This window comes from Balaenoptera borealis, assembly GCF_965194805.1.
Source record: "Balaenoptera borealis genome assembly, chromosome: 2".
NCBI classification, from domain to species: Eukaryota; Metazoa; Chordata; class Mammalia; order Artiodactyla; family Balaenopteridae; genus Balaenoptera; species Balaenoptera borealis.
The window spans coordinates 79,082,719-79,096,984 of NC_138867.1; the positions used below are offsets into that span (position 1 = coordinate 79,082,719).

At 39.5% G+C, this 14,266-nt stretch overlaps 1 protein-coding gene across 6 annotated transcripts in view; it reads right to left on the reverse strand.

Moving 5' to 3' along the window:
- ELL2 (elongation factor for RNA polymerase II 2) overlaps positions 1–14,266 on the reverse strand; it is a 73,771-nt gene that overhangs the window by 17,334 nt on the left and 42,171 nt on the right. For 5 of the 6 annotated variants that reach the window (XM_082377032.1, XM_082377028.1, XM_082377031.1 and 2 more), the window contains exons 3-5: positions 12,861–12,982; positions 7,940–8,103; positions 186–445 (exon numbers count right to left, since the gene is read on the reverse strand). In XM_082377032.1, the coding sequence (XP_082233158.1) occupies positions 186–445; positions 7,940–8,103; positions 12,861–12,982 (546 nt within the window). The remainder of the gene's footprint in view (positions 1–185; positions 446–7,939; positions 8,104–12,860; positions 12,983–14,266) is intronic. The other variant, XM_082377033.1, reaches the window with a different exon arrangement.

Genomic DNA, 14,266 nt, shown 5'->3' on the forward strand with positions numbered 1-14,266 from the left:
TTTCAATTAGTTTTTAATTAAATGTTTAAATCAAGATGATTTAACTTAATATTCATATACCATTGATCAAAACGATCCTGAAATTTCTCCACCTCAATAATAATAACAACAACAGAAACAAGCCTTCTTAAATGAACTCCCCAACAAGAAGGTAAGCAGAAGGAACTCTCTCCAGCTGTCCTCACCTGTTGCAGAATTGCTCCGAGGGAGTTCTTGTCTTTCTGATTGACACCGTCTTTCTGCAGTCGAGCTAGCAGCTCAGGTTTCTTGTAGGCCTTCAGTGCCAGTAAGTGAATCACCCTGTCCCGATATGGCCGCTGAGAAACACTGCTGCTGCTATGTATCTTTCGAATGGTATTTGCAGGGTTCATGGGGGTTGATCTTTTCCTCTCAGGCACTGCATCTGAAACAGCTTGAGGTGCTTTCCGAATTTGCACTCTTTTCCCTAAAGTCCAGTAGAAATGACATTGTTACACATTTGCGGGTGACAATATAATGAGCCTCTCAATTTCCACAACTCTGATTTAGGTACCTCTTCATTCTGGAAGGAATAAAGACTTCATATTTCAGTTTTTACTTTATTTATTTATTTATTTATTTATTTATTTATTTATTTATTTATTTATATTTATTTTTGGCTGGCTTGGGTCTTTGTCTCTGTGCTAGGACTTTCGTAGCGGTGAGCGGGGGCCACTCTTCTTCGCGGTACGCGGGGGCCACTCCTCTTCGCGGTGCGCGGGCCTCTTCACTATCGCGGCCTCTCTTGTTGCGGAGCACAGGCTCCAGACGCACAGGCTCAGTAGTTGTGGCTCACGGGCCCAGTTGCTCCGTGGCATGTGGGATCTTCCCAGACCAGGGCTCGAACCCGTGTCCCCTGCATTAGCAGGCAGATTCTCAACCACTGCGCCACCAGGGAAGCCCCTCAGTTTTTACTTTAAAAAGATATGCAAACAGAAAGCATTCTGAATAAATGGCCTAAAATGTGGATTCAGAATTTTTTGACAGAAGCATTTATTGGAATAAATATGTATTATAAAAGTATTTTGGCCACTTAGCTATACACACGGATGATAATTAGTGACACACACCATAGCAACACACTGGAAATTTTAAGGTTGTAGGCATTTGATGTTAAGTGGAAATAAAGTAATCTCCATGCTCACCTGTGCTACTTACAGAACTTAAACCTACATATTGTATGTCATTTCGTTGGCAGATATGAATACAACGAATATGTGAAATGTGAAAAATACCTGTCTATCTCACTAAGGACACACTGTTGGCTGAGCTCAGTCATTAGCTTAATTTCACAGATTCAGAAGCCACAAAGAGGAGAGTCAGGCATAATTTGGGGTCAACATTCACCAGGGCATTCATGAGTGATATTCTTTTTCAACAGACATAACATACTCTAGGAGTCAAAAAGCAAAAACAAACAAAACCAACCAACCAACCAACCAACCAACCAACCAACCAACCAACCAACCAACACAGTCTAAGAGGGCCAGACAAGCAGATCTCTCCTCTGTGGTGCTGAGACTACAAGGTGAGTTAGAGGAATGGAAAGTGGTAAAAGCAGGCATTCACACCATTTCTGCACAGGCCAGTGCCATTCACATAATTAACCCACTTTCTGCTTAAACTTAACAATGACAAGTGTTTGGCAAGTGGCTATTTCTAGAAAATACTGTGGGCTGTAGTGACCTGAATACCATATGGATGTGTGAAGCCATCAGTACATGGCTGGTCACTGACAATACCTGGTAACCATTCCTTGCTGAAGAAAGAGAGATTAGAATGAAATTGTATTAGACCCTCACTTTATGATTTCTGAGGTGAAATCTCATACGTCACTACTAAAGCCTCCAACTCTATGCCCATTGGTTAAAGAGGAGGAAGAATTGGTAATGGCATACAAGGTGGAACAACTGCATTAGGGACAATACTATCAATTAGAAACAATGGATAAGTAAAAGCAGTCTCTAAAGTGCTGTTGGCTTGGGTGAAAACAGCTTAATGGGGCAGGAGCTTTACTGAATAGTACTTCTGTCCATGCTGGGTTCCCAAGGCCTGGCCAGAGGGGCTGTTTGTTAGATACAATCCTACCTAAAGGAGAAAGGTCTCACTGGCTCTTATATTTCTTTACTATCTGGATGTAACCAATTGTAAATATCAGATCAAAATACTGCACAACAAAGGAACTCAACATTAAAGGGTCATTGCCCAGTGGTAAGAAAAGCTATTAAATTAAGGTACAATTAGAGCTTTGGTAATAGATTTAGATCTGTTTTCTGTGTTTTTCTTAATTCAGAGATAGTTAGATCAATGTCAGATGTGCAGGGAACTAATATTTATCTTGCACCGATTATGGGACGGGGGAGGGGCACTGTGCTGAGAGCTTTACACATACAAAGTCTCATAAAGTAACCTGATGAGGTAGGCCTTGGTCCTATTTCACAGATGAGAAAACTGAGGATTTCAATGGGATAAGCTCAAATAGTAGAGTGCTGACTTAGCATTTGGAAGGTTCTGTGATTAATACCCAAGTTTTCCTACTTGTACTTCTTTGTTGGAAAGGTTTTATGAGCAAATGCCTAATGTCTGCCCTTGCTTCATGTTAGGCTGCAAGCTTCCTGTAGGCAGTGCTATGGCTGCTTTGTCTATCAGCAGACCTAGATTTTGATGACTTGCAAAGTGAAATGACCAGCAAAGTGTCAAAGTGAATGACAGCAAGTAAACAAGCAGACAGCAGAGGAGCAGAATCAAGGTGGCCTGTCCTGTAGTTTTGCACATTACCAGGCTGCCAGTCTGAAGACACATTGAAATTTCTAAAATGGCAATTGCAAACCTTCCAACCCACCACTTCTCAGTTGCAATAGTGTTAGCAAACAATACTATTTCCTTGAAATTTCAATAGGAATTTTTGGAAAGAAAGAATAGAGTTAGGTCAGACAAGTTTAGGAAACGCTATAAATTCCACACTTCCCTCCCCCTTGAAACCTGTTCAACTTCCACTTCCCCAAACCAAGCTGACTATGGATCCCTCTCCCACACTCCTCTCTGGGGAGGGGGATGAGCAGAGAATGGTTTTTAACTAAACTCACACACACCATGACTGGTCATTTAGAATGAATTCAGGCCAGCAAGGAAGGCAAATACAAATAAAAACAAAAACAGGACTATCACTGTGTTGCAGGCTGCCCTACCTCTTCTGTAGGTCTCACCAACCTCTGGTCCACAGTCTCAGGAGAGCCCCAAGGTCTCCTGAGTTTACCCCACCCTCCCAAAGTAGACATAGGGCTGCCAAATAAGGGAGGTTCACTTTGCCCTTAAAAGGGGTCAAAGTATGATGTCTGACAAGAAATTAGAATCTGGGCAGGGATGTGACAGCACTGGAGTCTCACCTGGGGCCTAATGCTAGGCTATCATTGGTCCATGAATCTCCTACCCACAAAACACTCACTTCACCTTTACCTCATTTTAAACAGCAAGTTGTAGAGTAACCCATTTCTTTCAAATGATGAAAGAAGAATCCAGCCACACTGGGCCACAGAGTTTTGCACAAAGATCACTTGCTCCCTGCCTCCCCATCAATTTGTGCCTATTCAACCAGGAAGGAGTCCTCTGATTTAAGGTAAGAATGGCTATAAATGAAGAAAACATTAGTACTCTAAGCAGTTACAGAATTGAGATGCTAAAGCAAAAAAAGAGCAGGAAAATGTGGTTCAAAGTGGGAAGAAGAAAGGCTTTATTTTTATTTTTTACATTTGCCTCAGAAAAGCCCTTTTAATAAAGCCTGTGGGAGAACCTAATTCTCCTCCCAGACCCAACTGCTAATCAATTCCCTGGGCTCCTTATATAAACAGCAGCAGCAGCGGGTCGGACAGAGTTGGGTAATCTGGGACTATATCTGAACCATTTTGTTTCATAACAAGGAGTCCACTGCTAGCTTCTCCATTTAATATGAGATGGTAAAAGTACTTAGCCCTCCATCTAATGACTCTGAGTAAACAATCTGAAAGAAAGGTGTTAAAACAGACCATCAGAAAGAGAGCAGGGACGGCAACCGTCTTCTGCAGTTGTTTTTCTGTTCTGTGGAACCTAACTAAAAACCCTGGCAACACTGACCCAAGGTTTTAAAAACCCTGGCAGGACCTCGACAGTGGTGTGACTCTGTCATGGTTAAATACATAATCCACTGCAATGGAATCCATCTCCACTACTTAGCATTTGAGATCACTTCTTCAAAAGGTCTACTATCAAAACATATATAAACAGTCATAGACTGTTAGAACTACAAAGGACCTTAGATGTTATCTAAGTTCAAAACCCCTTATTTTATTTATTTTTTTATAAGTTTATTTATTTATTTATTTATGGCTGCGTTGGGTCTTCGTTGCTGCGGGCTGGCTTTCTCTAGTTGTGGTGAGTGGGGGCTACTCTTCTTTGCGGTGCCGGCTTCTCACTGCGGTGGCTTCTCTTGTTGTGGAGCAAGGACTCTAGGTGCGCGGGCTTCAGTAGTTGTGGCACATGGGCTTAGTTGCTCCACGGCATGTGGGATCTTCCCGGACCAGGGCTCAAACCTGTATCCCCTGCATTGGCAGGCAGATTCTTAACCACTGTGCCACTGGGGAAGCCCCAAACCCCTTATTTTAATATTTGAGAAAATTAAGGTCTCCGGATGTTAATTGATTTGTCCAAGGTCACTCAAACATGTACTAACATCAAAAATAAGGAGGATGGGGGGGAAAGTTGGGAAAACTGGAAAAAGGATCCTAGAAATTAGGTTGGTTGGGTTATTTTATATACCTAAATAGATATTAGGTATATAAAATAACCAAAATTTACAATTCAATAAATTTCCAGAATTTAGATAGGAGTCAGTGAGCAGACTTAAGATACTGGTAAACTAGAAATGATAAGTTTTTTTTTTTTTTAAACAAAGGGGAAGGATTATAACAGCACAACAATGCTCATCATTGATATGAATGGCATAACTAGAACTGGAAATATTACTGAAGAAATAATAACAATGTTTTCTAGGTTAAAGCTTCTCCTGTGCTCCTCTCCAGGCAAAATAGGCCTTCCCCCACTCCCCGCCCCAAGCCCACTAAAGGGTCACAGAAGCTCACATTCCTGGTTGCCTAGACAAGCTGACCCCTAAGAGCACAGCCTTCCCTTCCTTAAACTGGGCTTGTGCCCTAATTCAACTATCAGAGGCCTGGATGATGCCACCATACCCCCCACAGTGAGACCAACATTATTCCTATTTGTCCTCTACTCGGGCTGACACTATTAAAAGAAACCTTCTCTGCAGAGGCTTCTAAGCTGGCAGAGGTCAGCTTTTGGTATCATTTTATATGATATATTCAGTTAAGAACTAAAGAGGTATCTCCTATTGTCTTATGAAAAAAACATAACTTGTTAATGAGGCCAAACTCTTATCATTTGCTACTTGCTGATACCAACAACTTGATATGTAAAATGGAGAGGTAATCATAACCCAGCTCATGGGGTGATTGTGAGATTTCGATGAATAACTACATGTAAAGTGCTAACCAGTGCCTTGTGCATCACAAGCACCCAGGAAGTGCTGAGTAATATTAGTATTGAAGGGTGACTGACTAGCATTTTGAAGAACTGAATGGGTCAGTTTTGAGATACTGAAAAAAGCAGGAGGATACAAACTGAGCTGCCTGGAAGGAAAGAAACATGGTAAGGGCCTGGCAATGGATAAAGTTAAAAGAAAAAGACCAAAACATGCCATAACAAAGAAGAGTAAAAAAATCAAAAAGAAACACCAGAAAAGCCAATCCGGATACTAGTCTTTTGCTCTACTGTATTCAGAATTGATTAGTCTTTTCTTAGGAGTAGTGTGTGCAGTTTGGAATTCTGAGGTGAAGAACTGGAGGCAGTCCAGAGGAGAGCAGTAAAAATAATTAAAGGCTTGGGATACAGGCCATATTAAGGAAAGTTAAAAGGAGCTGGGGTTACTTGACCTAGAGAATAAAGGGCTGAGGAAGTTAATGACAAGATTTAAGACCAGAGAGGAACACTGCTGTGATGGTGAGTAGCCCAGGGCACAGAGGACACAGCACAGAGGAGAAGGTTAAACAGAGCACTTGGCTGGCAGAGGTCACTGTGGGGCTCTGCAGGGGGGAACATATGTGTGCTCTTCGTAAAATGGCATAGATGTAATCTGGTTCAGATTTAAATTTAGATAACCTCAAATTCTATGTGGTCACTCTAAAAAATGTATATAAATTATTTGTAGTGCCTATAAGAAACCCTGCAAGTTCCAAAATTCCCATACCATTAGGGCATGTATGGTCTGCGTGATTCTGGGCGTTGAAAAGTCTCTTGTGTAAGCTGGGAATGAACTGTACCGACCCTATCAAAACAAACAAAAACACATGAACATAGGGGACGCCCAAGGATCTTTCAATGGAAAAGTACGGTGATCATCGCTAATTTTCAAGCTTTGGAATAAATCAAGGAGAAGGTTTTCAGATAGTTATATTGGAAAGAAAAAAAAATCATTTTGATTGCTTGAGTCTTCTATTCCTTTGTCAAACACACCAATTCGTCTTACTGTTTATAAATTGGTGGTATTGGACTTAAAAAACACTCTCAAAGAAATAGGGATAGCAAATTCATAGCTTGCACTTAAATTTAAGAGCAGCAGATCTTGTACATTTTAAAAACAATTTGAGATTTAGCCTACTAAAGTTAATTAAGTTACCTGTGAGAATAAAGAAGAAAGAAAGGAGGTTGGAAGTTGTTACCTCATTCAGCAGGAAAGAGAAGATGAAAAATCTCATTGCTAGTAACTTACTGGGCAGGGAATTGGGCCCCGTGGGTACAGATACCTGGGGAAGCCATGAATTGTTGTTAAACCAAACTAAATGTATCTAAGCTAAGCACCAAGTCCCAGGAGCACTGGCTCTGTTCCAAAGAAATACTTATTAAAGATACTAGTGGAGCTTCTCAAAGCTGAATGTATTGTAGCTGGGTCAGCATGGGAAAATACAGAAGTAGAATTATACCAAACCATGGAAAGATGTTGATTAAGGGATCTGGTTATTCAAGAGACTTTTTGTTAGCATTTACATTTTCAAATTAATATCCTTTCATCATTTACTATCCAGTGACTTGTGTTATTAAACTGACCGAGGCCTCATAGAGCTCATCCTCACTCTGGGTGATTCTCTCTATTACTGTTAATAGTCACTGTGAATTAACTCTTTAAAACTGTCAGGGTCACTGCTCGTAAAGGAGAGACTCATCTTGCTGGTCTGGTCTTAATTCCCCTTGATTTGATGGATATTTGAGTGAGCTGATGATAAAGGTGACGGGGGTAGGGCAGGTTCTTAATTAATGGAGAGATGAGGATGAGGATCCATAATTGAGATGACATCACAATTGAGGTACCAAAGAGGCATCACCCTAATGCTTTGCTATAAGCACATTTTATACTTTTGCAATAAAAATTCTTTGTTGTGCAAAGATCCTTTGAAATTCTGCTAATAGAAAACTCATAAGTTCTACTAATAGATTTTACTATAAAAATAACTCTCCAGAAGTACAAAATAAGAACTATACTGTCCACCACTGAAATTACATCATCCAGTGACAAAGAAAACACAACAGTACCACTATCACAATCTCACATAGTAAAGTAACTTGAGCAGATCCCAGTATTGTAAAGTAATAACAAATAGCCAATAGAGGATCTGGGATTTATGAAAGAAATAAAACTTTTCAATCTCTTCAATTTATCAGCAGTATGAAGAGAATAAATGACTTTTGACCATGTTTTTCAAAGTGTTCTGAAAACTAATTTCTGTGTTTTCATTAAGTAATATTATCGATATTTACCTAGAGTGATCTTGAATTATTCCAATCAATCAGCAAGAAGGAGAAAGGTATCTATACAAACCTACATATGGTCCACCAGGTTTGATAACTTTTGTGCTTCGGTTGCGGGATTCCTCCTCTGCCTGGGTCATTCTTTCTCGTGTCATCTGATACGAGTCATTTGTTGCACACACTGTAATTTTATCTTGTATAAATCCCAGGCAATTGAGCTGGGATGCTCCAGAGCTGTCAGGTAAGATGGTGCCTTGTTAGATATGTCCCACATTTTGCATAATATAGGCAAGCAGAAATTGTATAATCCTAAAACCAGCAGCTTTAATAATAACTTTGCAATTCAAAATAACTAATATTAGTCATTTTAAAATGTAAAGCTTACTTAAAAATTTTTAAGTTTCTCCTCTTCATTTGATATCACATTTTTTTTTTTTCTCCATATTCTGGATAGAATGGGTGAAATGAGATCTCAGAGACCAAATCCATGAAATGTTGAAAAAAAAAAAAAAAAAATCAGTACTTGGAATGAAGACCAGAGTCTTGATGGGCACTGTAGTTCTACTGTCATTTTTAAAAGAATTACCTACCACTGATGTGAGAAATGTTAAAAGTTTACTTTTAATGGAACCATAATATGTATGCTTTAGAACTGACTAGATGAAACAGACCCACCATAATAATGTTTTTTATTTTTAATAAGATATTAAGTTTAAGGCTAAAATACTGCCAAATATCATAGTTTAATTTATTACTATTCACCCAAATACCCTAAAAAATTGTAACTTTATATTTACCATTGTTAAATCTCTATAACATGATCTTTTGGTATAGCAAATACTGAAAAATACTGGACAGGAGATTCTTGCAGAAATATTAAAAAAAGAAACCTTTTATTTACACAATCACAAATATTAACACTGGCCAGGAAGACGGCTCTGTATTCAAAGTATTATGCTAATATTAGGGGATTATGGTAACAGTTACGCTAGTATTTTAAAAAGAAATTACTATGGCCTTAAAACAGACTAGAATGTAGAAGTAATGAAAATGTCACTACAGCTCTGATATTCTATTTCTAAACTTAATTGGAAGTAGCTTTGTTATGATGTTAAGAAATAAGGGTTGATAAAATTTTTGTAAATTGCTAATAACTGTCTGTACAAATGCTATTTTAAAAAAATCAGTTTGTTCATCTCATAAATATTTATTGGGCAGAGACTGTGCCAGGCAATGTGTGAGGTACCTGGGCTGTGACAAGGACTGACAGATGCGGTCCCTCCTTCAAGGAGCTCTCTGTCTAATGGGTGACAAGGATGAGCACACTGGAAATTATGATGCAGTGTGACAGGGGACAGGGAACCCCCAAGAAGGTACTTCACCTGGACTTGTGGGCAAGGCAAAGGCTTCCTAGAGGAAGTGGTGATTGAGCTGATCTAGAGGGATAACTAGACAAGGGGGAAGGACAAAAGTGTTCTAAAGGGATAACCAATATGTGCAGGCCCAGAGGGAACAAGGAGAAGGTTTTCAGCTTGACCAAAGAGAGCTGGCAAGAACAATTAGAGGTGAGGCTGAAAAGAGGGTATAAGAAGTGCATCACACAGGGCTTTGGAGGTCATAGTATGAATTTTGGACTTTTCCCCAAGAATAACAGAGACTGAAAACAGTGTCATTTATTCCGTAGAAAAATCAATCTGGATGAAGAACAGATTGGAAGGAAGGGGGCACTCTTGTGAAAGCAGGAGACCAGTTAGGAGGCTATTGAAGGATTACAGACAAGAAGCGATGGCTTGAACCAGGGTAGGGCAGTGTGAATGCAGAACAGTAAACAGATTCCAGAGATAGTGAGGAGGCAGCATTGACAGGATTTGGTCAGAGATTAGCTGGGGGGTGGGGTGGGGTGGGGTGGGGTGGGGGGGTGGGGGGGGTTTCGGGTGGGTGGTGGTTGAAGATTGTGCCCAGGTTACTAGGTGTGTGGAGCTGCCATGTGAGACACCGGAGTACAGGTGGGAGAGAGAAAATGAATTCAGTGTTGGACATGGTGACTTTGAAGAAGTAAGGAGCAGTCTCAGGAGGGAATGGACTGTGAATAACACTAATATTTAAAATAATCAATAGGAAGATAAAAAGACCACAGGAGACCAAAGAGGTAGAGGGAAATTAGAAGAGCAGTGTGTCATGGAAGCCATGGGAATAGAATACTTCAAGAATCAGAGAGTGGCCCACAGTGTGAAATGTTGGCAACAAGTCCAGAATAATAAGGAACCAATAAGCATCCCCTGGGTTCATGGGCAAGGAGGTAAAGGCTCTCTTCGGGGAGCATATTTCAGTGGAATGGTGGGGACTGAAGCCAGACTTCAGGTCCAGAAGTGAGTATAAGGGAGGCGGTTTTTGTTTTTATTGTCTTTTTTAATAAGGCCTACTTGAGCTGAAAAACCAGTGAAAGGAGGGAAAGGAAGGGGTAGAGAGGGAGGATGAGTAGGAAGAAAAGACTGCAGTAGAGAAAAGTCTGCAGTGTGAAGGTCTGGTGGCAGGAAGTTTGAATTTCAACATCTCCCCCTATTATTTACTAAGTAATTTACATAGTGAGAATAAGCTGAACCTATTGCCAATCACAATGAAGATACAGTTTTCACCATCCAAGGTCAAGAAACAGATCTTTACATGAAAACAAAATAGAGCTATAAACCCTGTGGGCAAGAAGGTACTCTCCAGAATTCTCCACTCATCCCTTTTGAACTTAGTTACCTTAAAAGTTTAAATACTTTGACATATGTGTATAAACGTTCCTACAGTCCTTCTCTAGCCTAGCTCACTGTTTCCTATACTTGAGTATGCATTACTTACAGAGCTGTATTATGTATTTTCACTAGGCCTGTGAATGGGCAGATTCAAGGAATTTTTGAGTGTGGGATTTCCACCATCTTACATATGAGAAAAGTGAGGCCCAAGGAGATTTAAAAAGGAAGATAAGAAAGGAGACTAGTTGATACATTTGTTTTGAACATCTATTTATGGAGCTCAGCCAGCACTGTAAGACTGGAAAATGGGTGTAAGAAAGCCCCTGCCCTTAAGGAGCTTGCACAACTGTAGGAGAGACAAGATATATGGAAAATAAAAAATCAAACTGAATAGAAAAGGTGGAGCCAGATTATAAAAAGGTTTTCTTGCCAGTATGAAAACTGGAACTCTGAGTGCTTTTGTTTTTATAATGGCAAATTTCAATTTATAGTCATACCACACTTGGATCATATGAATGTATTTATGACAATTTTCTCTCAATAATTGTTTCTTTTCTGTTGGCACATCATGTATAGTTTTGTAAAGTGACCTTAAATCTTTCTCCAAACAAGGTAGAAATAAACACACAGGGTATTTATGATGTAAGGGAGAAACCGTATTACCTATAATGATAGGCCTGGTTTTGAAGAGGGAATTAAGTTCCTTAATGAAATTCCTAATGGGACATAGTTCAATTTGATGTCAAAACGTTCTCACTATACTAAAATAATTCTCTTAAGACAAGTGTTACAGGTAATGGCACAATTAGAAATCGGTGTGCCCTGTGGTGTGTAAAGAACACTGAAGTAGGAGTTAGGAGAACTCAGTTCTCATTCAGCCGTCACTAACCAACCAGCTATGTAACCTGTGAAGTGAAGGGGTGGAACTACACAATCACCGAGGACCCTTGTACTTGGTGATTCTATAATCTATTACAATGCTGTCCCACAGAAATTTCTGCAATTTAAAATGTTCTGTGTTTGTGCTGTCCACTATGAGAACCACTAGCCATGTGGTTATTTAGCCTATAATACGTAGTTAGTGTGAGTGAAGAAATAAATTTTAAATTTTATTTCATTTTTATCAATTGAAATGTAAATAGCCCCATGTGGCCAGTGGCTATCACCGTGGACAGTGCAGAAAAGTCTACAGAGTCTAAAACACATGCAATTTATACCAAAAAATATAAGTTTGGGGGAAGGCAATTTTTAGAAAGCAAAATTAACATATACTCAGGGAAAATGGCAGATTAAGATAAAGCAAAAAGTTATTTAGTCGCCTTAAATGGGAGAAGAAATTTAGACCTCTCTCAGTGAAGTGTCTTTTGTATCTCTGCCTCCCGTGCTCACTTGGAACACAACTTTCCCTTCCTTTCTCCCCGACACAGCAAGCACTTAAAGTTTCAAGTATGACACAGAGGAGAGATAGGGATGGATGGCCCTGGGGGCCTTGGGGAACTTTCAGCCAATGTCAGTGTTTCTCGGGAGGCTGGGGGCTCTAAGGCCTTGTCTTTATCCACAGGCAGAACAAACTCCTACTCGAGGGGCCCGTTCTTTAATCAGAAACAACCACAGCAAAGAAGAGTGAAACAAGTAGCTTATTGTTTACAGAGGACCTAAGTAGATAAGGGTTCCAATGGGTACCCTGGGCTATGGGTGTGTATTTTTGTCTTCCTTCCTCCTTTTTTCCCCTGAAAATCAGAAATGACTGCTATACTGGGGTTAATTTCTAGTTTCCATTCTGCTGCAGAAAAAAGATTTTTAAAAACCTATCTTAAAACAAGCCTTGCACAGCGAAGGAGGAAGGGGATATATAAGACACATGTATATTTTCCTCCTTTATCTATGTGAGCTCTGAGGATACTATAAAGCACTCTTATTTATATTCAGTGAATAAAAACTTAAAAACCCCTCAAACTTGTCTTTAATTAACATAAACAAAATAAACCATGTTTTATAGGTATAAAATCTATACCTTAAAAATTCCTCAAGGGCAAGAATCTTAAAATTTTGTGATTGTATCCCACAGTGACAAATATAATTTCTAGCACATAGTATGTGCTCAATATTTCTCAAATAAATAAACGAGCCCTACAATTCAAGTCAGTAAATATTTACAAAATGACTACCATGTATTTTATTGTAGAATTAAAAAAGAAAACCCTCAAAGAAAAATCATTTTCCCTTCAGCATACCTTGGAACGCACTTACCTGGAGAAGGCTTGCTGGATGCAGTCAAAGCTGCCTTGAGGGTTGTCTTTACCCACATTTGACAAATAGAAGTTAAAGGTATGCACTTCGTTGAGGGGATCATTTTTAGGGATTTTGACAAGCTAAAAGGGGGACAAAGAGAGAAACACCTCAAGTTATAAATTTGCTGTAGAATGATCTGATGACTGACTTAACTTTTTCAAGCGACATTCATTTTTTACTGAAGCCCTCTTGAGCATCTAAATTTATAGCATTTATATTACCAAATCATTCAAGGAATCTGACGAGCATGCTTGTAACTCACCACGTTCTTATTTCCATTTTCTACACTAAAGTGTCAGTAATAATATCGGCTCAGTAATTAGTTTATAAGAGGAACCCCCTTCTTTTCAAACTAGAAAACGGTTACAGTTCACATGGAAGAGTTATTCGTGAACTTGCTAAAAATCTCTTCCTCTTTTGAGATACACAGGTTCTGCCTTTGGCTACATGACTCGCTGCTAAATAGCTTCTAGATATTTAGATGGTCTCGAGATAGAGTGCATATCCCAATCTTTTGCTGTCTTATTACATACACATTTCATTTTAATTCTTACTTCTTGAAGCAATATTTTTGAAGAATAACTAGCAGCATAAGGTGAATACCATAATTACATTCACACCAAAACGCAGCTGGGTGTTTCTCCCTGCCCTATGATTCTTGTACTCATCCTCATGTTTACAGAACAAAGTCAGCAGCCTACAGAGATTATTCTGCAGGGCACTCCAAGGCTGAGCCCTAGGCAACACTGTGGAACAGGCAGATGTTTCCTATGCTCTTGCTCAAGGTCTGGTTTCTCTGCTAGATGGGAAGCCCCATAAGTGAAGGGACAGGGTTACTCTCGATTACTGAACCCCTGTACCGGGTACATTTTCCTGGCACATAGGAGGAGCTTAATAAACATTTGTGAATAAATGAACTGGAAACGTCTGTCTTTCAACTGCTCCACTCTTCCCAGCTCCCAAGACCTTTCTTCCCTTGGGTCTGCAGGGGCCACCATGGTGTTAGAAGATAATTATGAATAGGATGCATTGGAAAGAAAGTAAAATATGACCTCCTACTCTCCAGCCTCCAAATACATGGTCTTGGCAATTTAGTAGACAAGCAAGGAGGGAGAAAGTGTTTTCTAATTCTCTTTCTTCTCCAAATCTGCCCTTTACATCAATGGAAGATTAAGACTCAGAGCTAACTGGCTGCCAGATATATATATATCTGGCATATATATATATATATATATATATCACTCATGAATATGCTAGTAAGCATAAGCGTGTATGAACTCTACTTGGCCCTGAGGACATCCTGCAACTCTGACTTGCTCACTCTAAAAAGACTCCTAATCTTTTATCTACAGAAAATAATTTAA